The following is a 24,951-nucleotide window of genomic DNA, read 5'->3' as shown; positions in this document are numbered from 1 at the left end:
AATAAGAGTTAAAATTCAAATAGTAATTGGATTTTAGATTAATGTTTTAGTAAAAAGGTAATATTAATAAATTAATATTAGTATTATCAACAGTTAATATAAATACATAATTGGACGACAAAACAATCATTTCAACACACTTAAGATACTAACGGGTTAATTTTAAGGACCAAAATTACAATTAAACCACGTTAAAAAGACTATTTTTGTAAGTTAAAACTTTTTTGGATTTCAGAAAAGAAAACATTGCAAACCAGGGGTACCATTTGTGAAGTTTTCTCCAATAATTATATTCATTTTGTTCGATTGTGAGAAAGATATTTGCCTGTCGAACCTGTATCCTCTCTACCAGATGCCATTTTCTTCACTAATCAAACTTTCCACAGAACTCATATCTAGACTCTCTTGCTTGCCCATCATAACTTAAAGAATATTGCCGTATTTTCTTTTCAATTGCAAGAAACCTTGACAAAATTTGGTGATTTCAGAACCCACCCACAAACTCTTCTTTGGAGCTAAGGGTTGGCGGTGTTTCTTGAATCTAGGGCTATTATATCGATAGCCAATTTCTATCCCACCTTCAACAACAAAAAACGTACGAAAATTTGTCATTTTAAATGAGGGATTTCCCTTCTTGCTTTGGCGAAAATGGTGTTCAAATCGCTGATGCTTCGTCTTCATCAAGTGCTTCGATTACTACAGCTAGTGGTAAAATTGGTCAGAATCTCGTTACTTGTGTTTATCAGTGTAGATTGCGCAATTTTTCTTGCTTCATTATCACTGTTACTTGGACTAAAAACTTGATGGGTCAAGGTCTTTCTGTTCAAATTGACGATTCCACCAATCAATGTTTGTGTAAAGTTGAAATTAAACCATGGTTGTTCTCCAAACGAAGAGGGTGTAAGAATATTGAAGTGAGTTCTAAGTTAATCGACATTTATTGGGATTTAGCGTCTGCAAAATTCGGTTTTTCACCTGAACCACTTGAAGGCTTTTATTTTGCCATTGTGGTAAACCAAGATTTGATCTTGGTGTTAGGGGATATGGAGAAGGAAGTGCAAAAGAAGCTAGACGTGTCCTCCTTTGCCCCAAATGTTGTTTTCTTGTCGAAAAAAGAGCATATTTTTGGGAAGAAAGTGTATGCCACTAAAGCTCGATTGTGCGGAAAAGGGAAAATGCATGATGTTTCGATTGAATGTGATGCATTGGGCACAAATGATCCATATCTATTGATCCGTGTAGATGGTAAAACAATGATGCAAGTGAAACATCTTAGATGGAAATTCAGGGGAAACTATACGATTTTGGTGGATGGATTGCCAGTTGAAGTGTATTGGGATGTGCATAATTGGCTCTTTGGTAAACTAATGGGAGAAGCTATTTTCTTGTTTCAGACTTGTTTATCAGCTGAGAAATTGTGGGCGAGTCCATCTATGTTGGATTCCTCTTGGTCAGGCTCGTGTTCTAGAGATCCACATTCACAAGGTTTAGGTTTTTCTTTAGTGTTGTGTGCTTGGAAAAACGAATAGAATTAGGGTTTTAGTTAATACGTTTTCTATGATGTTATGCAAGATGTTATCCAGATACATATTTTGTCTTGACTTCGACTATAATTGATGCATTATCTTTTCAATTCTTTTGAATCTTTTAACTTTGATTTCGATAACAGATTGTGCTTGACTCCTTGTATGCTCAGGGGTTCTTTTCGACTCAATGAGCTTAATGGGTTAAGCTCTTAATCTGGATAGTTATATATGGCTGTTTCTTTTTGACTTAATCCAGAGAGAATGACCAAATGGGTTAATCCAAAAACGCTGGCTTAATCTATAAAGACACCAACCCTTTACCCATTTCCCCTTCTTCTTCACGTTAAAGTTGACGAGCATTGTCGAAATTGTTTGTTAGAATGTAAGGGTAAATTGGTCATTTGGTCTCATTCAGACGGTTTGTTTCTTCTAGAAAAGAAAAAGACCTTATGTACACATCACTTTATCCGGACATACATCATTACCCATTCAATCACAGCAAACATGATACTTATGCTTCGATTTCCATTATATCCACAAAATATAAACACGGTTTTCTTTTATATTCCACTATGTGTACTTTTTTTGCTACCCAAATGACATATTTAGGACATTAGAGAATGAAACGGAAATTAGTCACTGCGATTGCTGCTAATGTTAGCAAGAGAACAGGCTGTGAAACCATTAATGGAGGATTTGAAGAGGATGCTGCTGGTGTAAGCACGGGTCTGATGCCCGAACCAACTGTTGGACCTTTCCGGGCAGCTGGTGCTGATGCGGGCGGTGCCCCGGGCAGCTCACGCGCGTCTAAGTCGTCTGAAGTCGTATCAGATGGTGTTGGGGCCAACGATGATGTCACGGAACCTGAAAATAGCCGAGTTTTTAAGAATAGTTTTGGATTTGTATAAAAATTTACGGGTCTTACTACCGCTTGGACCTGGTGGAATGTCTGGAGAATCAGCAGCTGGTGGAAGAGCTCGTGGAGGAGGAGGAGGAGGAATCTTGGGTGGAGGAGGAACAAATAATGCTGGACCTGTTCATATGTAAGTTTTCACTCCATCAATTATGGAATTCCATGATTGCTGTTAATGTTATCATTAGTGGTTGCAAAATGGGTGGGTCGGGTAACGGGTTGGGGGTCAATACGTACGACCCGTTTGACTTTATAGATATAAAATAGGGTTGAATGCAAGAAATAACAATATGCTTTCCTTTATTTGTTTGTTATAGCATCTTACTTTCACATCTTTTTATTACAACATTGTATTATATATATATATATATATATATATATATATATATATATATATATATATATATTTCTTATTGGGAGATTGTACTTTAAAGTCATATACCCAATTATAGCATTTCACTTTCAATTTTTTCTTATTAGGACATTTGACTTTGTAACAGTAAGAAACGAAAGTAGGATGCTATAATAGTTTTTTACGGAAGTATGTTGCTCTTTGTTGCATTTAACCCTATAAAATATAGGGTTAAATGCAAGAAATCGCAACGCACTTTCATATCTTGTTTTTATAGCATCCTATTACAACATTATAAATTTTGAAATCTACCGAATTATAGCAATGTCATTCAAATACATAGCAATTTTCAGTAGATTTTTAAAAGTACGCCTTGATAAAAAAAAATGGAAGTAAAATGCTATAATCGGGTAGATTTTTCAAAGTACAATATACCTTAATAAAAGAAATATCGAAAAGGAAATGTTGTAATAGACAAAAATTAAAGTTATATGCTATAATAAACAAATAAATGAAAGTGCATTGCTGTTTCATTCATTTAGTCCTACCAAACACTAGTTAAACAGGTCAAACATTTAGTTCGAAAAATACCTGCGGGAGGTAGAGGAACACCAGTAGCTGCAAAAAAAGGGGAAAAAAAAGAAAGTAAGAAGTTTACATAAGTGCCAAGTGAAACTGAATATTAATAAAAAAATAAAAAAAAAAATAAATAAAAAAAAAAAAACGTTACATTTGCATTGCAATGGGACACTTTTAGAGTTACACACTCTAGGGAGAGTAATAGCTAATGCTTGGTTGATTGCACTGGGTAGAGTAACAGGCACGTTTCCTGTAACTATAAGACACATGCACTCTGAGCTGGTGGTCATCAGAGATTCAACCGCAGCACAGCAGCCTGCGGTTGGTGATCCGCCATTTGCACTGCTTCCGGTGATAAAATTTACACATGGACTGAAGGTGGCAAGCATCGACACACTGCATGGAGTGCTGATTTGGCTGTTAACTGTAATAACTGAAATGGCTAGAGTTATTGCTAATAAACACGTTACACGTTCCATGGTTGATGAAGAATGGTGATGTGGGAGTTGTGTTTAATTTGTAGAAATTTATAGGTTTGTTGGTTTGATGACTGGTGGTATAGGAGTTGAACCACCTTTGACTGGGTCAGTGAGTGTTTGGTTGATCTGGTTTGACTTGAAATATAAAAGAACAAAAAAAATGTACCTCAATCTCAATGTTAGGAAATCATAAATCTATAGGTTGTGTTTGTTAAACGAGACAAGACTGGACAAACATTTTTTAAGGTAATTTTTTTATCATGATGGTATTCATGTCTTTTGCACATACCAGAGACCCAATGACCCACCTTGTTAAACCTTTTTTGGTGGGACCATAAATTACAAATTTTGTATCGTTGATATTGGTCACAGTTATAGTTAGTTTTGGTGAAAAATGGTCTTACTAGTGACTTAATCTAATTCAATTGCTCATGAATATCAAACACTGACATATAATTGAATTGTATTTCTAAAAGTTGCTATAGGGTTGTAGTGTTAGTCAACGGTGGTCAATGGTAAAGGTGGTGGATTTACTGGAGGACGCAGAGGGTCTGCTCAAATTGCAGGGTTGTTGAGAAAACAAGACATTAACAGTGATCTTTGACCACCTGTCCCAAAAGAAAGAGACTTATAGGTTTGACTTTTGATTATCTTGTTCTTAGTAATATACAACTTCAAAGTGGGTAAGATTTGTTTTGTTCACGTATGAGTTATCAGAGCATCTGAAGTGAATCAAACTCTCTAACTATTTTTTAACTATTTTTTATTTATATGTTATGTCATACCATATGATCAATAACTTACATATCATTTATTTTATTGAATTCATCTTCATTGTCGATGAACTTCTAAAATAGAAGACATGTAACTAGGTTTTATCTTTTTATATTCTAATATAGATTTGAAGTTGTGTTATTATTTTGATAAGTATTTTTTATCTCTTGTAAATAGGTTTGTTTATTTAATGGCAAACTAGGTGTAATACCCGTGTATTACACGAGTTGATTAAAAAAATTAAATATTAAAATGTAAACATTAAGTATTTTTTTTAAATAAAATTTTGAAATAAGGAAAGAATAAATGTATTAATTAGAATTACTATCATATTTTTTACATTTAATACTTTGTATATATAAGTATTATGTAAATTTTTAATTTTAAGAATTAGAAAAACCTAGAAATTGACATGTGGATATTATTTAATTTAAAAAATATCATAAAATGACAAGTGTCAAAACTCATGAGAGATTGACATGTGGCAAAATGGATCTTCATTTATTATAGTTGATAAGTAATTTGGCGGTGTTCGGATAAATGGATAACCAAATTGTGACCAATTTTTGCATATTTGAATGAACTTGAATGTGAAGATATCAGAAGAAAGTTACACGACTTCGGATAAATCGTTCACCGAATGAATTTGTGATTTGAACATTTGTTAGTGTCTTCACGATTTGAAAGTTCAACAAAATAAAAAATTAATTAGTATCCACATCAACAGTAATATTTATGTAGTTTTATAGATTAAATATTTTTGTAGTTATTTTATAGGACCATAGAAATATCAACATTAAGTCGAGTAAATCTTACACCACTTTACTTGTTTCAACTCTAATGGTGAGGTTTGAGCTTTGAAGCTCTAACAAGTTTTCATGAAATTAATATTGATTCTAAACTCATTTTGATATTCTCAAACTATATGCAAGTTATGGAATTCATCATTTGTTAGGAATTACATCAATGGATCTATGTTTGATTTTCAATTTTGACTTAGACAACCCCCATTAGGAGGTTTTTTGGTGAGCGGCTCATGTCATTTAATAAAAAAAAAGAAACTTGATTTAATTTGGGTGAACTAGGCCGCCATGCGACCTTAGCTCACAAAGGACCACACAACTTTAAATGCGACCTTAGCTCACAAAAGCTCTACATATTTTTTTGGATAAGTTTTAGGATAAAAATCATTATCTATTAAGAATCTAACATTATCTCAGTAAAAAATATAAAAAACTACTAAATTTTTTATTTTTTTCTCTATAAATAGAGTATAATATTGATATACTTCATATCTCATCTCAACTTTTTTTTCTATACCATTTTGATTTCTTTAACAAGATGGATCCAAATTTCGTTTTAAATCGTGACGATTCTCAAGATTATCAAAACTTTCAAAGCTATGAAACCTCACAGTTTTCCATAAATCCCGATCAATTCCCCGTCACTGAAAATGTTCAAACCTCACAAAATACCGGAAAAAATCCAAGAGGTGATAAATGAGATGCTGATGGAATATATCGCTTTAATATCAGCATATTGTATCGTTAGTGAAGATGAGCACCATGGAAAACACCAAAATAAAACATCAATATGGGCACGAGTGAAATAGCTATATGATGCAAATCATGCAGAAAACCCAGGAAAGCTTGGTAACAAGAACATAGCTCAAATGAAAGGTCGTTATAAGCGACTTAATGAAAGTGCCGAAAAATGGGTTGGTGTTTACCAAGAAGCATATAGAAAAAAATGGAATGAGTATGAAAGATGTTGAGAATCAAAACTCATAAATTGTATGAGACAAGTGGAAGCAAGTTCAATGACACAATTGTTTTTAATGAGGTTATGTGTAAACATCGAAAATGGGATTTACAGCTAGATCATGATGCAACATGATCACTCATGAATATGAAGTGGGTGATGAAGAAAGTGGTGGCAACACAAAAAGATCAAAGTCTACTGAAGAAGGGGACTATTGTGTCCAATCCAACACAGAAGGGGCAAATATTGGTGGTTCAATAATTAAACATCCAACGGGTAGAGATACGGCTAAAAGAAAAGAAAAAGGTAAGTCTTCTAACGAAATTATTGAAGAACTTCGTGCAATGAGGCTTAGTAGAGACAGTGAAGTAGAAATCATGAGAAAAATACTTGAAATGGATCAACAAAAGGTGCAACAAAGGGAGAAAAAAATGGATGAAAGGGAGCTAACGAAGATGCAACTTGTGCATTTGAACACACTCCTGCAAAAAGAGCCCCTAGCATCAGACGAAGAAAACATGAAACGCTTTCTAATGTCGAAGTTTTATGGAAACTAATTAGAGTTTAGTGTATGTTTTATTTTCATTAAGCTTTTAATGTATTTGTAAGATATTTTATTATGTATTTGTATCTCATGCTTTTAATGTATTTCTAGTATATTTTATCTTGTATTTGTAATATATTTTTAGTGTGCTTTTATTGAATGCAAAGTTGTCGTTGTCATCTTTATTAAACATAGAGTTGTCGATATCATCTTTATTAAATGTAGAGTAGTCGATATCATCTTTATTAAATGTAGAGTAGTCGATATCATCTTTATTGAATGCAGAGCTGTCGATATTATCTTATCATCTAGGAAATATGATACCAAATCCCATGCAAGAGTCATAAAACTCAACCATATTCCAAATCTAGCAACTATACTACTCAAGGGACGTCCCTGGAGATCCATAAAGTTGGCAACTTTATGGATTCCAACAACTACATCATCTTGAATATGAAAGATTAAGCATAAAAACTTATATCTAAGCCTATGGATTCATAAAGCAATGAACTTGAAACTCACAAAAGGTCCAGAAGATGTCAAAATGGCTGATGACGAGGCTTGAATGCAAAAATTATGGACTAGATGCTCTTCCTCTTCTTCTCCTTGGTTAGAATCACCATAAATATGCTCAAGATCAAATATGGATGCTAGGGTTTCAAATGGAAGTGCAAGGATGTGATGGAGGCTGAGGGTGGGCTAACCCTAGCCCTCACTTTCTTTAAATACATAATAAAACCCCCAAAATTAGGGTTTTCCTCCCAGGTTGGCCTCACGTCGTGAGTCATACGTGCTCACGTCGTGAGCCCCAAAGGTAACACACGTTCATTATTCCCCTCATGACGTGACAAACATCCCTGACGTCGTGAGATAGGTTAAAACTTTTAAATTTAAACTTGACAATTGCTCACCTGGACTGAACGTTACACTTCCCCTATAGCGAGTTTGTTCATCAACGGGCACAACTGCATGTACAAGAGTTCCATCTAGTGCACCTATTGCTCCGAGAAATATGTCTTTTATTTGTTTATGTCGTTCTGAGGTATTTCTTGTTGGATCAGAAGATGTTGGTACTATAATTTCTTTTCAGAAACACATCATTGCACTTAGGATCTCATGAAAACATTGATGAATCGTTTGTGTGGAGTGTTGAAATCTCCCTTTACCCATTCAAAAACGTTCGTTATGTCCTATAACATGTAAAAATATAGCCATATTCTCTTCAATGCTTATTGTCCACTACGTTGCAACCAATTTCTTTGTGTAAAATGATTGCATAATAGTATAAAGGCATCTTGTGAAAGCCACATCATATTGTAACATTGTGTAGGACATCCGTGTATCAAATCTTGCGTATACACATGCCCGGTTGCTACCGGTTCGCTAGCTCTTATTCTTCTAATTCTTCTTTTCCTTTGCCAAACCAATATCACCCAATACCACGAGAGTATAAGGAAAACGAAAAATTCACCTTCCTTATCCATATGTGACTTGTTAAATGTTAAATATAAATAACATAAAAATCTATAACATGAACCATAACATAAATATAACAATCCTAAACATAACACATAACAATCGTAAACATAAAAATCCATAACATGAACCCTAATATAAATCCATAAAACATAAATCCAAAAAGAGCATAAAGTTATATTAAATTCAACCAAGTAATCCAAACTTCTTTCTTACACATGTCACCCACGACTCACAAGTCGAAGACTTTAGGTGTAACCAAATTTTCCTATTAGCAACATTTTCAGCGAATAACATAAGATAAGTGGCGTATTTCAGATTAAATTATCCCCACTCCAAGCCTTTCAACTTCTCCATACATTTGTCCATCTCCTTGTCAAGATTATTTTCTTGCGCGAACACCTGTGCAGCCTTGAGAATTTCCTTGTCAACATCTCTTAAGTCATCATCTAATGTGTCCTTGGGTATATTTCTTTTTCTTCCTTTGTTGCGCGAACATCTGGTCTCCATCTGTCACAACCGGTCGAGGTCGCCCCGTCAAACAACTGGGTGCATAGATCTGGGAAAGGAAGAGGGCAATCTTCTTAATTTGTCAACCATCTTGTTCAACTGTTTGAAAAAATTATTAATATTATTAAACTTTTAAAACAAATTAATCATGTGTTTTAAAATAAAAGAATACATTCGATACCGCTTACCATTCTTCCTCTGTCATATGAAACATGTTTGTTTTAGGATTATAAAGATTCCCGGTTTTATTTTTAAATTTCAATCAAACTGCATACTTGCTTTTCAAGTAGTCATAACGATATTTCATTTGTTTTTTGTCAACTACAAATTCATGTTTGTTTTTTAGTTTTCGGCTATTATATTTCATGAGGTTCCTTTCAGGCCACTACCCTCCCGACCGTTACTTGTTAGTTCTTGTATACACGCTTCAAGAAAACTTGTGTTCACAATATCTGAAGACCAACTAGCTCCACCTTAGTTTTTTGCCATATCTAAGGAATAAGTTACATTGTTTATAAGATCAATAAACAAACATACACACATTATGTACTCGTTTACACACAAATATACACAAATTATGCACTCATTTACACATAAATATACATAAATTATGTACTCATTTACACAAATACACACATATATTTATTTTTAACACAAATATACACATATTTACACAACAGATTTTTACTCATTTTCCTATAATTTAACAAAACATGAGCAACATGGGAAATCTAGCAAAATAGGAAAAGTAGGAACATAAATACGAGAAATACAAACCTGAGTCGGATGAAGGGTGGTCGGAGGAAGACGTTGGAGGAAGGTGGTCGGAGGCTGTGTCGAATATGATGTTTCTCACGGACCGAGTCCAATAAATTAAAAAGCAATATCAAACATGTCGAATTGGTTTTTTGGACTCAATATCCATTTGGACCCTATTAGAACTCATATCAAACAGCCCCCAAGCCAAGTAATTTGTCAAACATACCTTATAGATTTAACCAACATTTTTGGGTTTAAATCGGTCAAACTGGTTCGTATGTGTTCCTATACATAAATTTGGAGGGATAGTTTGTTTAAAGCTGTGTAAAAAATGAGTAGTCTTTTTTGTGTAATGACATAATCCGAGGGGTCTAACATGTCATTTCAAATTACTCCCGAACGACGTCGTGCCTCTATTCTAGTTTGACACTTCGCAAATTTTGGGAGGCTAACAATTTACACTTCACAGCACAGAAGCGCATCAAAACGAGAAGGCGATAATGATAACCATCTCTCTCTTCTCTCGTTGCTCTGCTCCTCCAACGGTTGTTTCTCCGGGATCTCATCGCCCCGGCAGCGTGTTCCGGCCGGAATATGGTCTTCGTCTTCGAAAATCTCAATTTGGTATTAAAACCCTACGCCTTCACAGCAGCAATTCCTCCAACGGACAATCAAAGGAGGAGGAGTACAAGTCGAGCTCGAGCAGGTTCCTGGATGAAGAAGGCGTGGTGGAAGACATGGACGGATACCTCAACTACCTTTCACTCGAGTACGATTCAGTTTGGGACACCAAACCTTCCTGGTAAATTTTAATCCAGTTTTCCCTTTTATCTTCTTAATTCTTGTATTTGTTGCGGTTGCTAAACTAGAGCCTAAATCCATTCAGATGGATAATTGTTGCGCATTTAGAAGCTGATTGATAGAAACGAGTGCCTTAGTCCGTATCTCTGTTTTTCGCCAATGCACTGTGGTTCTGAATTGAGCTTTAGCTGTTTTTATATGACACTTTTAAGAATTTCTTAGCATTTGACATGTACAATTTTGTGAGGAAGTGTATGATGTAAAAATTACTGGCGTATCATTCTGATTGCATTGGGAAGTTGATTCCAGAAATCAGAAAGGGATAAAAAAAAACGATAGATCAATGCTTTTTTAGTATCTATGTTACACTCCCATGCAGCAACTGTCTTTTGAATTGATGTTTAGTTGTTTGTATAAACGACACTTGAAAATTTCTTAGCATTCCACATCTACAAGTGCATGATGATCCATAGGTAAAAATCAATAGGCCTTATGGTTGAGGTTGTTTCATTCAATGCTTAATTTATTGTTTTAGGTGTCAACCATGGACAATTGCCCTCACTGGAACATCCATCATTGGTGGAAGCTGGCTAATATTGCACAACGTCTTAGCCACTTCAGTTGCTTCCACTTTAATCTGCACCTGGTGGTACATCTTTCTCTATTCTTACCCAAAGGTATGAAGTATGGAAAACTTAGAACCATTCATCATTCATCTTTCACAGTGTGGGTAATACTATCAGGTCTTAAATGCTAATTTTCTTTCTTTCTTTTTGTTAATTCAGGCATATAAGGAAATGATTGCTGAGAGAAGGAAGAAGGTCACCAGTGGTGTTGAAGACACATTTGGTTTAAGAAACAGTCCTTAATCTTTTGCTGGAAAAACCATCATCAACTGATGCCAGGCATGAGTGAGTCGATTTTGGTATGTAAATTGCAAACTACTTTCAAGTAAAATTACTGAAAATCTTTTTCCTAACCAGAATGACCATAATTAATCTCATTTTATAAGTCTTGAATTAGGTATACAGAAGTAACAGTAGATACACAACAAAACAGCTTTAGATTTTCTCTCTTATGGACTTAACTTGGTTGAACCCATATCCTAATTGTTCGATCACCAAGAAGCCCTGCAGACGCAATCATGTTCTCTGTTGGGTGGCAATTTACAGAAATAACCGTATCAGTATGCCCTTCTAGTTTCTGAAGCAGATTCTTCCCCTGTAAATCCCAAATGTAGACACAATGGTCCTCTGAACCACTGACGATGTATTTACCATTTGTCACAGAAAACGTAGGCGTTATGCAATACTTTTTGTTTACATGACCTGTATACATCTTCAAGAACTTTCCAGTTGAGTAGTTCCAGAGCTTCTACATTCACAGTAGTATAAATTATAGATTACAAATTATAAACTAACTGTTAGATCTAGAAGAAGATTAAACAATAGATATCCAAATAAATTCATAGGAAATTAACTAACCAGATTATCGTCAAGTGTGGCGACGAGTATAAACTTTCCATTAGGTGAAAATTTGGTGAAAGAAACCGCCGGAACCTTATCGTCGATGAGAGTCTTCAAGCAGGTTCCGGTTGCGGTATCCCAAATCTTACAGCTACCGTCGTGGCTGCCGGAAACAATCAGCGATCCGTCGCGGTTGAAATGCACGGAGGTCACGGGTAACGAGTGAGCTCTGATTACGTGATTAGTCTTCCCTGTTTTTACGTCCCAAACCCTAATCGTCTCATCGAATGATCCGGAGACGATGAGGTTCGAATGAACGCTGAAATTTACACAGAAGACGAAATCGGTGTGGCCGCGTAGGGTTTTGACGCATTCGGCGGCGCGTGCGTCCCAGATGCGGAGGGTTTTGTCGTCGGAGGCGGAGCAGATGTAGTGTGAGTCGGAGGACCAGGCGAGGTCGGAGACGCCTTCGGTGTGGCCGTTGAGGCGGGAGATTAGGGTTAGGTTTTCGGCATTCCAGAGGATGAGGGATTTGTCTAAGGAGGCGGAGGCGAGGAGTTTGCCGCTGTTGGAGAATTTGACGCAGGAGACGGCGGATTGGTGGGCGGTTAAGGTTTTGACGAGGCGGTAGGGGGCGTATTGAGGTGGTGGTTGGACGGTGTTGGTGTTACTGTTGCTGCCCATTTTTTAGACCGAGACAACAAGTCTATATGTGCAAATCTGGGTGGTATTTATAGGCGGTGGGTGTAGTATTATAGTATAGTATCTCTTTCTTTTTTATTTTCTCAAAATAATTAGTCCTTATTCACACCTCCTTTTATTTTATTTTTATTTTAAAAAAATTTGCAAAAGTCTCCATTTTCTTTCAAGAAAGGAAAGGTTTTTGCATCAAGACTTTAATCATCATCAACTTTATGATTTAATAAATAATAATTACTTGATACAATTAAAAATAATTAATTAGTTATGTGTTCGTCCTTAAAAATCAATTTACTTATAATAAGTAACCACACTCATTGACGACTTTTCTAAACCTGTAACTGGCCAAAAAATGGCAACATGCCTTGACCCGGATTGTTTTTGTTTGGTCATTACACGTGTTGTAACAAAAAGTAAAATCTATTTACTAGGCTTGCACTTAACACTGTTTCTTTAAAAACAAATTTTCCCTATAGAGGTGTTTGTTTGCCATGATACAACAGTAAAAAACAATTTTTCTACCCGAATCCTCATTTGGCCCAGATTATACACTGGTTGCAACAAAAGATGGAAGAAAAAACAGAAGCGCAAGAGAGAAAAAGGAGACTATTTATACTGTAAATCGTAATTGATGTTATTAAACATCAAAACGTAACAGTCAATTAAATGACATAGTTAATTGGTAGATCAAAACCGAAATCTATTATTAATATTCTTTAATTTGTGTTTGTAACCGTTAAACGAAAAGAAAACAATTGCAAAAAGGTCATTGAACTTTTTTTGGTCGACCGGTGGTGCATTCGTACCCGCAGTACGCATGCTCGCATACAAGTTCAGTGAACCGAAGCCAAACTGACTCACATTTGTAATCGGGTTGGATTGTGAATAATACTATCTAAGGCAAGTATAGTTTTTATGCCAAAGATCAAATGTTATTTAAAATAAAAATACTAGTCAATGTCTTATAATTGTCCACGGTGAGTATTCATATTTTGAAAATCATCTATAAATTATCGTTGGCAAATGACAATACTATCAAACTTATCTTTCTCAAACATACATAACTACACAAATTACACAAATCGTTCACAAATTAATCATTTATTTTACTGCACAAATCGTTCTTTATTAACATCATTGTAAAGATACACACTCTACCGGTCCATCCACACCATGGAGCCCAAAGTATTATTAATGCTCAACGATTTACCTCCCACATGATGGCCTTGGACGAGTTCAACATAAATCATCTAGATGGTGAGGTTTACCATTTTGTTTATTGTATGTTTTTTTGTTTCGATCATCATCTTTGCCATGTTTTCAATTTCTTTCAAGTTATTAAACATTGCATCTCTATGCACATCCATAATCTAAGCATGAATGTTTACCCTAAGTGCTCAAATATCATGTTATGAGAATTTGTTATGATAAAATTTATTTAGACACAAATAAACGCAGTCTTATCTTGTTTATTTTATTGAAACGGTTGTTGAGCTTTTAAAGTTATATATTTTTGACCGAATAAATATATGAGTTAAAAAAATAAGTTGCATTTAGTTAACCCATCATTTAATACTTTGGCATTTCACCCTTAAATATGGTTTATTGGTTTAATCCCAGGTGCGACAGTCCATGGATAGATAAAACAAAGAAAAATGGGAGGAAATAAACACAACTTCAAATGGTCATATAGCTTTTGATTTCACCGGACAGAAAGCTCTCATCACAAACCTTTGAATTTTTTTTTTGAAAGTAAGGTGTGTACAAGAATTGAAAAACACACCTCTTGTCCATGTACATTCTCCCTTGGTTATGGACCCAAAGCGAATAATCGGTTACACCATCACCAATTCACCATGCACCTCTTATTATTCAAACCCCAATTTGGTTGCACTAAAAAATAAAGATTGAGAACGAATAGTTGTACAAGTTATCACAGAAAATTTGAATGTCAGTATAATACTATAAATAGATTATATAATATTTCAAAATAAGTGAGTTAATTAAATAAATAATGACGTATTCTATAATGTATTATAAAATAATATTATCTTATCTATGAAAGAATTCTTACAAATATGATTTCAATATATATTTTTATCGGTAATATATGAAGATAATGATAACGAATTGAATCCTATCAGAAATGATCTTTATTAAGTAGGGTTAGCATGTATCTATGTAATAACATTGAATTACAACAAACTATTTGTAAACGAAATATGCCATATTTAATCTATGACAAAATATTCGAGGAATAAATTTGTTTTATCATCAATTAATTACTCGGTTTTGTACAGCTCGTGTAGAAATCCTAGAGATTGTTCTTTTTCCTAATGAGCATGGCTGCTACTCTCTATAATAGGGTTAAATAAAATTAAGTGAGATGACTACAACTCGTGTAGGAATTACTAGAGATTGTTCTTTTCCTAATGTCAGCTACTCTCTACGATACGGTTAAATATGTACATAATTTATGCAATAATATTTTATTTTATTTTTCCTCAGTTTATATAACAAAATAGTCCGTATATGAAATGTGCAATGTAATGAGGCATTATTATTTAATTGGTAAAAAAATGAAACATTATTATTTAATTGGTGCGATGTAATGAGGCAGTTGTTTTTCGGTTGTAATATTGCATATTTTGTCATAGATTAAATATGGCATATTTAATCTTACTTATCAATTCTTTCTCATCTTGACATTCAAATAACCAAATCAGACCATAGAAAAGAGTTGAACTTTGAGCTAGTGAAGCGACCATGCCTAAGCCTAATTCTCAACCTCTAACGCTATCTCATTATAATAAAGTATAAATTAAAAAAAAAGGTCTAGACAAGACTAGGAATCGATGTTTTACTAGTTCTGTTATTGTTCCATATCATATAAAGTTTTCCACACTTTGTATTATTATCGATTCTAGATTCAAATAACTCAAAAAATTAAATTTACCAATACATTATTAGACACAATGGGATTATTTATTCGTGGATACGTATTATACAAAGTCATTGTTTTGACCGGTGATAATCATACATAATGCAACTCAATCACTTACATAATTTGGCCCCTCCCCTCCCCTCCCCTTGAGGTGTGGAATTCCTAAAGGAAGATCCACCTCGCACACACACAAAATACAAAATACAAAATATTGTTGGTGCTCCGTGATTTACCTCAGTTTTTTTACATATTTAAAGAGCATACCACTACTCTAATTATTATTATATTAAACAAAAAGAGGGAGAGGATGGTACCTTGTGATTATTAAGGGGTGAGGAGAGGTCAGGCTGAGAGAAAGTCAAGGTCATTTGAACTTTCTATGTAAGTCACAAAACTGGTTTCTGGAGGATCCTCATTACCACTATCAGAACTATTATCTGATGTGCTCATCAGCAACAATCCATCAGAATTAGATGAATGGTTGCTTGACTGTGAAGCTAAACTCACGTCACTTGTTGTCGTTGTTGCTTCTTCAACTTCAATGTAACTGCAAATTTTCACACCAATCCTGTCAGCTTTCAAGCGCATAATAAACTCAAACTAGCCTCTATTCTACACATACCTACCTATAGGAAACTCAACTACCAGGCAGAAATTAGGTCTTTCTTCCAATAATTGCTTTATAGGAATGAAACTGCAAATACACAAACAATTTATTAAAACTGTCCATTCCACTCCGTTTACTTATAAATAGGTTGTAGTTGATCTAAAATGGGTAAATTATAAAAATGGTCCCTCTACTTTCTATTTTCAATGTTGGTCCCTAGGACTTACTTATTTCAGCTTACAGGGACCAAAATCGATAGCATTAATGAAAAAGTATTCAAATGTAAACCAAACATGGTAAAATCATAAAGCACAAAAGACCGTTTTTGCAATTTACTTTTAACAATAAATTAGCTAAAAAGAAAACAGGCCGAAAGTATTTAGATGTTTACAATATCTCGAATTGCTTTACATACTATATTGAAACTATAGCCTTTGTAATCACATATTTAATGTATTAATTATTTATAAAATCCATATAAAGAAAATGAAACAGGATAAATCAGTATACCTTGCACTATAGCATCTATTGAACCATTCACCATCTGATGCTAGACCTTCACGGTTGGATATGTCCTGTTTTAAGGAATAAGGTCACCCAATTTAAAGATTGGAAAAAGGGACCAAAGTTGTAATTTGTAAGAGTTATATTATATATCACAAATTTAAAAAGCAGTAAATCATCAGAGGACGAGTATTTTTACACACAAGATGTCTAAAGTGCTTGAATTCTCCCGCAAGAACAACTCCCACAAAGCGCTCAACTTCAACCTGCCAAGGACATGTTTTTTTAATTTCAAGTACATGACCCATAGTGGGGTTAGGGACAATTTAGTCCTTACATCTTTGAGATGCATACAGTCTCGTAAAATTATGACCTCCAAATGGTTTCCACCACCATTGGTGTAACATCCGAAGTCCAGGTATACCTTATAAGCCCTTGTTCTTTTGGTAAATTGTCAAGTTTAGTCCTTATTGAGAAAAGGTGGTAAATGAGTACGCGGGGCATACGCGAGTGTACGCTCAGCGTACTCATATGCGTGTTTTTGACGTGGAAGCCACCTAGTACGCTGGCCGTACTAGGCCCAGAATGGAAACCCTAATTTGGGGTGTTCCTTATACAAAGGATATGATTGCCTCATTCCTGGCCACCATTCTCAGACAAGCAACCCTCTCAAACCCTAATCCTCGTTCTTGAGCTTGTGTGTGTCCATTTGAGAGCTTTTAAGTGATTTTGTGTGTTCTTGAAGTGAAGGAGGAGCTTTGAAGAAGAAGGAGTGGGAGTCCAGGCTATAGATCTGAGCATACCTGTGTTGGGAGCTTCATTTGGAGGTATAAAGCTCAAAGCTTTCTCACTCTTTTGTTTTGTGCATCATGTTAGATCATTTTAGGGTTTTGGTCCCAAAGTTGCATGCTTTATGAGAAAATGAGCTCCGGAGATTATGAGCAGCTCCTTTGAGTGTCTTTAGGGGTATAGTGTCATAAAAATCGAGACTTGGACGTTTGAATCAACTCATGCATGAGATATGAGCATTATGAGATAAGAGAATGAGAGTTTTGGGTGTTTGTGACTTTATCAGCCATGCAAAGGCTTAAAGTTACTGACTTTATGGAGTAAGAGCCTTTAGGGAGTCTAGATCTGTGATATGAGCCAAGGTCTTAACTGATTAAGACCAAAAGAGTAGAAGGAGCAAAACTGGGGCGTACGCCGAGCGTAATCCCAGTACACGCAGCGTAGGGTTGAGAATCCCTGATGCATGCGTGGCATCGGAGTACGCCCAACGTAGAGATCTTGTACGCGCAGCGTAATCGCTGGCGTTGACTTTTGGTTGACTTTTAGGGTTTGGTAAATTTGTGGACTATTAAGGCCATTGAGGGGTAAAATGGTATTTTACCCTTTTGTGAGTTTGTAGAAGGGTTAGTTTAGCTTCTTGAGAGTCGTGATTAATTAGGGATAGTTGTCGTATGTGTTAGTGTAACACTCGTGTTTCTAGCCTAGGCATTAATATTGGGGTGATAGTCTAGGTTAACCTTTGTAACTCATTTTGAAGAAATGAAAAGGAATTATGTGAATATTATGTGTTTTATCTGTTTTATGCTTAATTATTAGGAGTTAATTAATTAAGAATAAAAATGAGCGTCAAAAATAAATATTAGATAAAGCCTATATCTATTATGAAAGTTGTAGTGGTCGTGACAAGGATTACGGATATATAAAGAATGCCGAAATCCGAGTTATAACGAAGAAGTTATGACCTGTCGAAGTTTCACGACAAAACCGGCACGGTGCTGAATGTCGTAAAAAGTGAGTTTTTGATAAACTATTTTTTAGCCTTAGTGATCTAAACGAAAATCGTAGTGTTCGTTAAACCGAGAGTAGGTATAAAAAGAACGCCCAAATCTGACTTCGTATGAGGAAGTTATGATTTTTCGAAGTTTCAGCTTAGCAGTAGACAGCTAAAAACTCGAATTTTAGATCAAGTGATTTTTAGCCGACACGACCTAAATGAGAATCGAAGGTCTCGTCATTAGTAGCACAACGGTAAAAAGACAAATGAAAACGGACGTCGGATGAAGAAGTTATGAATTTTTAACGGATTTCCTATCCCGGTCTGTTAAAAATAATAATATAAAAATTAAAATCAAAATTAGCCGACGAAGTCTAAACGAAAGTTGTAGAGCGTAATGTTACCTACGTGTGCATATAAAGAACGTCAAAAACGGAGCTCGTATGCGAAAGTTATGGATTTTAGAAGTTTTGGCACGAAAACCGAGAAATTTCGCATAGGTGGCTTCGGCCACGTCACCTTCACTGTAGGAGTGCCACGTGTCCGAAATTGGTGAGTCATGCGAGCCACGTGTCCGAAATGCTGCTGAGTTATCCGAACCGGAGAGCTGATCCGAAGCGGTCCAGTAGAAGCGTGACGCGTGCCCCTTCCCTCGTGCGTCCGAACCCTCGCAGGAAGCCACGAACCCCCTACTTCGGACCCTAGACCTCGGTCCAATCAGAGGCTGCCAACAGCCACTTCGCATGCGCAGCCACGTGCGAGCCCATGTGCGAGCAGGTCCTGCGAGTCCTCGGATCTGCGCCACCTGGAGGCTTCTCAACCGTCGGATCAGGAGGCTCGCTCCTATAAATAGGAGGGTGCGAGACCTCCCGGGTATATTTTGGAAAAGTGTCAATTTTAGCCCCTAAACCCATATTTCTTTCATTCTAACTTCCCCCAAAGCCCCGATATCGATTATAATCCCCGGAATACGCCACGAAGTGCCCGAGAAGCCCGGAAAATTTATCTTTTCGGTTTCGAAGCCCGACCTTCGCAGAGCCCGGTTTCTAAATAAAACTCCCGATTTTATTAGAAACGATCGTTTTAGGAAACGAATTGCTGCCCGATTATCATCAAATCATGTGAGTGTGTAGTTACTTTCACTTTACACATAGATATGAAGTATTTACCTTAAAATACGTGTTATGTGTAAATATATTAATTGTTTATTTGAGGTGACTGTTGAACAGATGTTTTATACAAGTTTTAAACTGTATATGTATTTTATCTACAAATATGTTGGGTAGAACATGGGTAGACGAAATAGTCGGTGTGTGTTAAAATGGTAAGAGGCTTCGGTGTCGGTGTTGTTGTTGTTGTTGTTATTGGCGAAGTCGTCTAACGAAGTATAGATGACGACCACGAACTTTTCTAGACAGTCCAGTGGCACACTAGCAGGTTCGCAACTTGTAGGTGTTGGTGAACTAAATGTTCGCTGGCGTACTCCAATCCCCCTCATGGTTGCCTTTAGGACATGTATGGCTGAGGAAACCCCTTAGCAGTAGTGTCCAACCCGATGATATTCCTTAGGTTAGGTCCCTTGTGATAGGTGTTTAGGGACGTAAAGTGAGGACAACGGGAATGGGTAATCAGGGTTATTGTTGATTGGTGAAGTTAATAAGTTTATTATTATTGTGGGTTGAAAACCCTATATGCTCACCAGGCCCCCAAGCCTGACCCACTCAGCTTTTTATGATTACAGGTAGTGGACCCCGAGCATAGTCGGAGGACGATGAGAGATTTTTGATTATAGGCCAGTAGTTGTAAATAACTATAGTAAGGCTTATAATGTCTTGCTTATGCTTTTGATCTGTATCAGAACATGCCATCCCGAGGTTTTGATATATATGGAAAATATATACCTTCTTAAAGAAGGGTTTTGATAAACTTTTATCATATGTTGTTTTGGGGACCAATTCCGCAACATCTTTTAAAAAGATTTCTCTGATTTTATTTTAAAAAGCATAAATTAAATCGGTCTTTTCTGGCCGAGAAATTAGGGGATGTCAGAGTTAGGCGGAGGCTACACCGGTGATTTGAGTTCGAGATCATCTGATTTCTTGCGAGGTGAGTCTTCTCACTATACTAACCACGAGTGGTATCTTTGTGTGACCGAGGTGTCTTATGTGCTTACCTGCGTATTGTGATATTCTGCATTATGTCTTTGTGATTTATGCTGAGTATTATTATTATGAGCTTATTGGGTTAGGATCGGAGGGTCCTCCCGAGTTGTGGTACTGGAGGGTCTCCACTGAGACACATTGACCGGTGGGTCGTACCGAGTTAGCCTCGAGTGGCTAATGTGATGTGTATGGTATTTTGGGGAACTCACTAAGCTTCATGCTTACCGTGTTATGTGTTATGTGTTTCAGGTACCTCTCAGGATCACGGGAAGGCACCCGCTTGATTGTACACACACCCAAGTTGGAGATATGTTTTTGGAGGATCCTGGATTTGTGTTATAAACAGTTTTGGGACATGTGTTTTGATAACTTGATGTTTGTGGAATTTTGTGATTTTGAAATGAGATAATTGTTTTTTTAAAATGAAAAATTTTGTTTGAAAATTTACGGTGTTACAAGTTGGTATCAGAGCCTTGGTTTGAGGGATTCGGGTGTACTTTCGAGTATGTCTGAACTCAAACTGACGATTTGAGAAAGATTTTCAAAAGAAATGATTTTTTCTAAAATGAGAAAGAGTTTTAAGAGAAATCGAGTTGGAGTAGTGTGTACAATCAGTCAAAGCCCGAACGGTGATTTCCCAAAATACCCTTACTTATTTGTATTATGAGATATTTATGAGATGTTAGTAATGCATGCTAGTGGATAGGCTAGGTATTTCATATTTTAGGGCTAGAGTTACCTGATTTGTGATGCCATAGCTTAGGAGTCGTTGCTATGTGTTATGTGCTTTGAGTATTTGCTGAGTGAGAGTATCTAGCAATATCATTTAGCGAGAGAAAGTCTTAAGTCGAGGGATAATCTAGGAGAGATACCTAGATGAGCATATAATAGATCTACTGAGAGGGTAGTCTGTCATTCGTGAGAGATAGAGTACTTGTGAACTGGGGTCCTAGGAGGAGGATTTGGGGTGACTATAGGTTGGTGTGGAAGGTAGTATTGGGCCCGTACTACTGAAAGCACCGGATCTGTATGCAACCCAAGTAAGAATCCTTAGGATGCTAAGGAAAAAGTAGGGATGAGTGATCGAGTGTGAGTATGCTCGAGCGAGTCTCTGATGATTTTTGTGTTGTGTTTCAGAGATATCATGGTGGGTACACGCCACAACTCCGAGAGCAGTGGGACTAGTGATGATGAGATTCGCAGGATGATTCATGAGGAGGTGGCCGCAACTATTCGAGCGGAGATTCCTGGGATGTTTGGGTCCATTAAGACCACCCTGATCGAGACATTTGATGACCGATATGTTGCTGTTACTTAGGTGGCTACTGCTGCAGCCACCGCAGCTGTCGCTGCTGCCAGGCCACAGGGAGGTGACTCGTTGCTATTTCGGGAGTTCAGCAACACGAAGCCACCTGAGTTTGATGGGACACAGGATCCGGATGCTGCTATGAGGTGGATATCTGATATTGAGGGATGTTTTTACACATGTTCTTGCCCAGAGCATTTGAGGGTTCGGTTCGCTTTGAACCAGCTTCGCGTGGGAGAGAAGGACTGGTGGAAGTTTGTGACAGCCAGTTTTACTCCTGCAGAGCATACTGCAGTGACTTGGGAGAGGTTTACATTGATGTTCCGAGATGATTATGTTCCCCCGGTGGAGAGGGAACGGTTGGCCCAGGAGTTTCTGTCTCTCAAGCAGAAGACAAAGTCAGTGACTAAGATTACACAAATGTTTCACGAGAGGGAGTTGTTCTGCCCTGAGCATGTGTCTACTGAGCAGGCACGCATGAGCCGGTATTTGAGCATTATGAGGAGGGATATTCGAGAGTTCGTGGCGAACTCATCTTATCGGACATTTGTTGAGCTTCAGGAAAATGTCAGGAGGAGGGAGATCGAGCTGGAGACTCAGGCCACAGAGGAGGCAGAGTCTCAGGGGAGAGATCGGAGGCCGGCACAGTTGCAGCCGACAGCGAAGCGGGCTAAGACCGCTGATTCGAGATCAGGAGGCCAGAAGGGCCGCACTTGTGGAAAGTGCAGCAAGAGTCATGAGGGATCTTGTCGGGCGGGGAGTTGCTACAAATGTGGCAAAGAGGGGCATATGGCGAAGGATTGCCCCAACAGATTTGTAGTCTGCTTTCACTGCAATCAGATCGGCCATCGGAAGGCCGAGTGCCCTCAGCTTGTTCAGGAATCAACCCAAGGTTCCACTCCTGCTGCTTTGTGTGCTATTGATAGTCGTTCGGTGAAGGCCGAGGCTCCGAGGGCTCGTAGGAGAGCTTTTCAGCTGACAGCGGAGGAGGTCTGCGCAGCACCTGATGTCGTGGTTGGTACGTATTTCCTTATTTATTTATTTTGAGATTATTGTGCTTATTTTGTGTTGTAATTAGGTACATTTCTTGTGAGTTATGTACCTGCTTTGGTGTTATTTGACTCGGGTGCGAGTCGATCCTTCGTGTCTTTAGCTTTTAGTCGTCACATCAGTATTCAATGTGAGGCTTTGAGTTGACCTCTGAGGGTTTCCATAGCTGACGAGCATACGGTTTTTGCTACTGGTGTATTCTGAGGATGTGTGCTGGATATTTTTGGTGTCGGGTTCCCGATAGATCTGGTGCCGATAGCGATGGGTGATGTCTGTGTCATCGTGGGCATATATTGGTTGAGCCGTTTTGGAGTAGTGATCGACTGCGAGCGTCAGTTGGTCACTATACGAGACCCTAGTGGGGGAGTGCTTACAGGGTATGGCGAGGGTACCAGATCCGAGTCAGCTTTCTGCTCTGCTGCCAGGGCGAGGAAGAGTCTACAGCAGGGTTGTATGGGCTTTTTGGCGTATGTGATGGATACGTGGGTTGCCACAGAGAGGCCGAGTTCTATCGCCAAGGTTCCGAATAGTGTGCGAGTTTCCTGATGTTTTTCACGATGAGTTGCCCGGTGTGCCTCCCGAGAGGCAGGTGGAGTTCCGGATTGATTTAGTTCCGGGCGCGGCGCCTATTGCCAAGGCACCTTATCGTCTTGTGCCACCAGAGTCCAGAGATGCATGAGTTATCCTCACAGCTCCAGGAGCTGTTAGGGAAGTTTTATCAGGCCGAGTAGCTCACCGTGGGGAGCGCCGATCCTTTTTGTCAAGAAAAAGGATGGTTCACATCGGATGTGTATTGATTACCGGGAGTTGAACAAGCTGACGGTCAAGAACCATTATCCACTTCCGAGGATCGACGATTTATTCGATCAGTTGCAGGGGGCATCTTGGTTTTCCAATATTGATTTGAGATCTGGATATCACCAGATGAGAGTATGTGAGGAGGATATTTAGAAGACGACCTTTAGAAATCGTTATGGGCATTACGAGTTTGTGGTGATGCCTTTTGGGCTCACCAACGCACCGGCAGCGTTCATGGATCACATGAACTGGGTGTGCAAGCCTATGTTGGACCGGTCAGTGATTGTGTTCATCGATGAAATTTTGGTGTATTCGAGGTCCAAAGAGCAGCATGAGGAGCATCTGCGAGAGGTTCTTGGGGCATTGAGGTCGGAGAGGCTGTATGCCAAATTCTCCAAGTGTGATTTCTGGTGACGAGAGGTCCAGTTCCTGGGACACCTCGTTAATCAGAATGGGATATTGGTCGATCCATACAAGATTGAGGTAGTTATGCGATGGGAGGTGCCGAGATCCCCATCCGAGATCAGAAGTTTTCTGGGATTGGCCGACTATTATCGGAGATTTATCAAGGATTTCTCCAAGATTGCGGTTCCTCTCACCAAATTGACCTGGAAGGGCGTTACTTTTGTTTGGGGGCCTGAGCAGCAGGCATCATTCGAGACTCTTCGCCAGAGATTGTGCGAAGCTCCGGTGTTAGCCCTTCCAGAGGGAGTGGAGGACTTCGTAGTCTATTGTGATGCGTCTATTTCAGGGATGGGTGTAGTATTGATGCATAGGGGTCACGTGATAGCATATGCGTCGAGGCAGCTGAAGCCTCATGAGACGAGGTATCCCACCCATGATTTGGAGTTAGGGGCGGTGGTGTTCGCCCTCAAGATTTGGCGCCACTATCTTTATGGCGTCCGGTGTACCATATACACAGACCATAAGAGCCTGAAATACCTGATGGATCAGCCTAACCTGAATATGAGACAAAGGAGATGGTTAGATGTTGTGAAGGACTAAGTCTGTGAGATATTATATCACCCAGGCAAGGCTAATGTGGTAGCCGATGCCTTGAGTCGCAGATCCGAGAACGCTCCGATCCGGGATGTGTGTATGAGGATGACGGTGATGACTCCAGTCTTAGATACCATCCGAGAGGCTCAGGTGGAGGCT

The 24,951-nt window shown here is 37.8% G+C and overlaps 4 protein-coding genes and 1 pseudogene across 7 annotated transcripts; 2 read left to right on the top strand and 3 right to left on the bottom strand.

Annotated features, from left to right (window-relative positions):
* The first annotated feature begins 490 nt into the window (after positions 1 to 490).
* LOC145137753 (uncharacterized) lies at positions 491 to 1,633 on the top strand. The gene has a single exon (XM_079071893.1). The coding sequence runs from the start codon at positions 618 to 620 to the stop codon at positions 1,527 to 1,529; it is 912 nt and encodes a 303-aa protein (XP_078928019.1). The 5' UTR covers positions 491 to 617; the 3' UTR covers positions 1,530 to 1,633.
* Positions 1,634 to 2,019: 386 nt separating this feature from the next.
* On the bottom strand, positions 2,020 to 3,866 carry LOC145137757 (non-specific lipid transfer protein GPI-anchored 16-like). 2 transcript variants are annotated; one of them, XM_079071894.1, is made up of 4 exons: positions 3,522 to 3,866; positions 3,383 to 3,409; positions 2,455 to 2,559; positions 2,020 to 2,390 (listed from the first exon to the last, which is right to left on the bottom strand). In XM_079071894.1, the coding sequence occupies exons 1-4, from the start codon at positions 3,847 to 3,849 to the stop codon at positions 2,140 to 2,142; spliced, it is 711 nt and encodes a 236-aa protein (XP_078928020.1). In that variant the 5' UTR covers positions 3,850 to 3,866; the 3' UTR covers positions 2,020 to 2,139. The 2 variants fall into 2 exon arrangements, with proteins under 2 accessions (XP_078928020.1, XP_078928021.1); XM_079071895.1 differs by having other exon boundaries at positions 2,464 to 2,559.
* Positions 3,867 to 10,103: 6,237 nt separating this feature from the next.
* LOC145137020 (spindle pole body-associated protein) lies at positions 10,104 to 14,496 on the top strand. 3 transcript variants are annotated; one of them, XR_013720833.1, is made up of 5 exons: positions 10,104 to 10,475; positions 11,010 to 11,151; positions 11,260 to 11,399; positions 11,498 to 13,896; positions 14,260 to 14,496. XR_013720833.1 is itself a non-coding variant. In XM_079071162.1 (3 exons), the coding sequence occupies exons 1-3, from the start codon at positions 10,174 to 10,176 to the stop codon at positions 11,341 to 11,343; spliced, it is 528 nt and encodes a 175-aa protein (XP_078927288.1). In that variant the 5' UTR covers positions 10,104 to 10,173; the 3' UTR covers positions 11,344 to 11,477. The 3 variants fall into 3 exon arrangements, 1 of the variants encoding a protein (XP_078927288.1); XR_013720831.1 differs by lacking the exon at positions 11,498 to 13,896; XM_079071162.1 differs by lacking the exons at positions 11,498 to 13,896; positions 14,260 to 14,496 and having other exon boundaries at positions 11,260 to 11,477.
* WDR5B (Transducin/WD40 repeat-like superfamily protein) lies at positions 11,460 to 12,624 on the bottom strand. The gene is made up of 2 exons (XM_079071161.1): positions 11,959 to 12,624; positions 11,460 to 11,848 (listed from the first exon to the last, which is right to left on the bottom strand). The coding sequence occupies exons 1-2, from the start codon at positions 12,622 to 12,624 to the stop codon at positions 11,558 to 11,560; spliced, it is 957 nt and encodes a 318-aa protein (XP_078927287.1). The 3' UTR covers positions 11,460 to 11,557.
* Positions 14,497 to 15,876: 1,380 nt separating the features above from the next.
* LOC145138927 (F-box protein At4g02760-like) overlaps positions 15,877 to 24,951 on the bottom strand; it is a 30,348-nt pseudogene continuing 21,273 nt past the window's right edge.

This window comes from Lactuca virosa, chromosome 9, assembly GCF_052849685.1.
Source record: "Lactuca virosa cultivar CGN04683 chromosome 9, Lactuca_virosa_CGN04683_v6, whole genome shotgun sequence".
Taxonomy (NCBI): Eukaryota; Viridiplantae; Streptophyta; class Magnoliopsida; order Asterales; family Asteraceae; genus Lactuca; species Lactuca virosa.
This window is presented reverse-complemented; position numbering and strand designations above follow the sequence as displayed.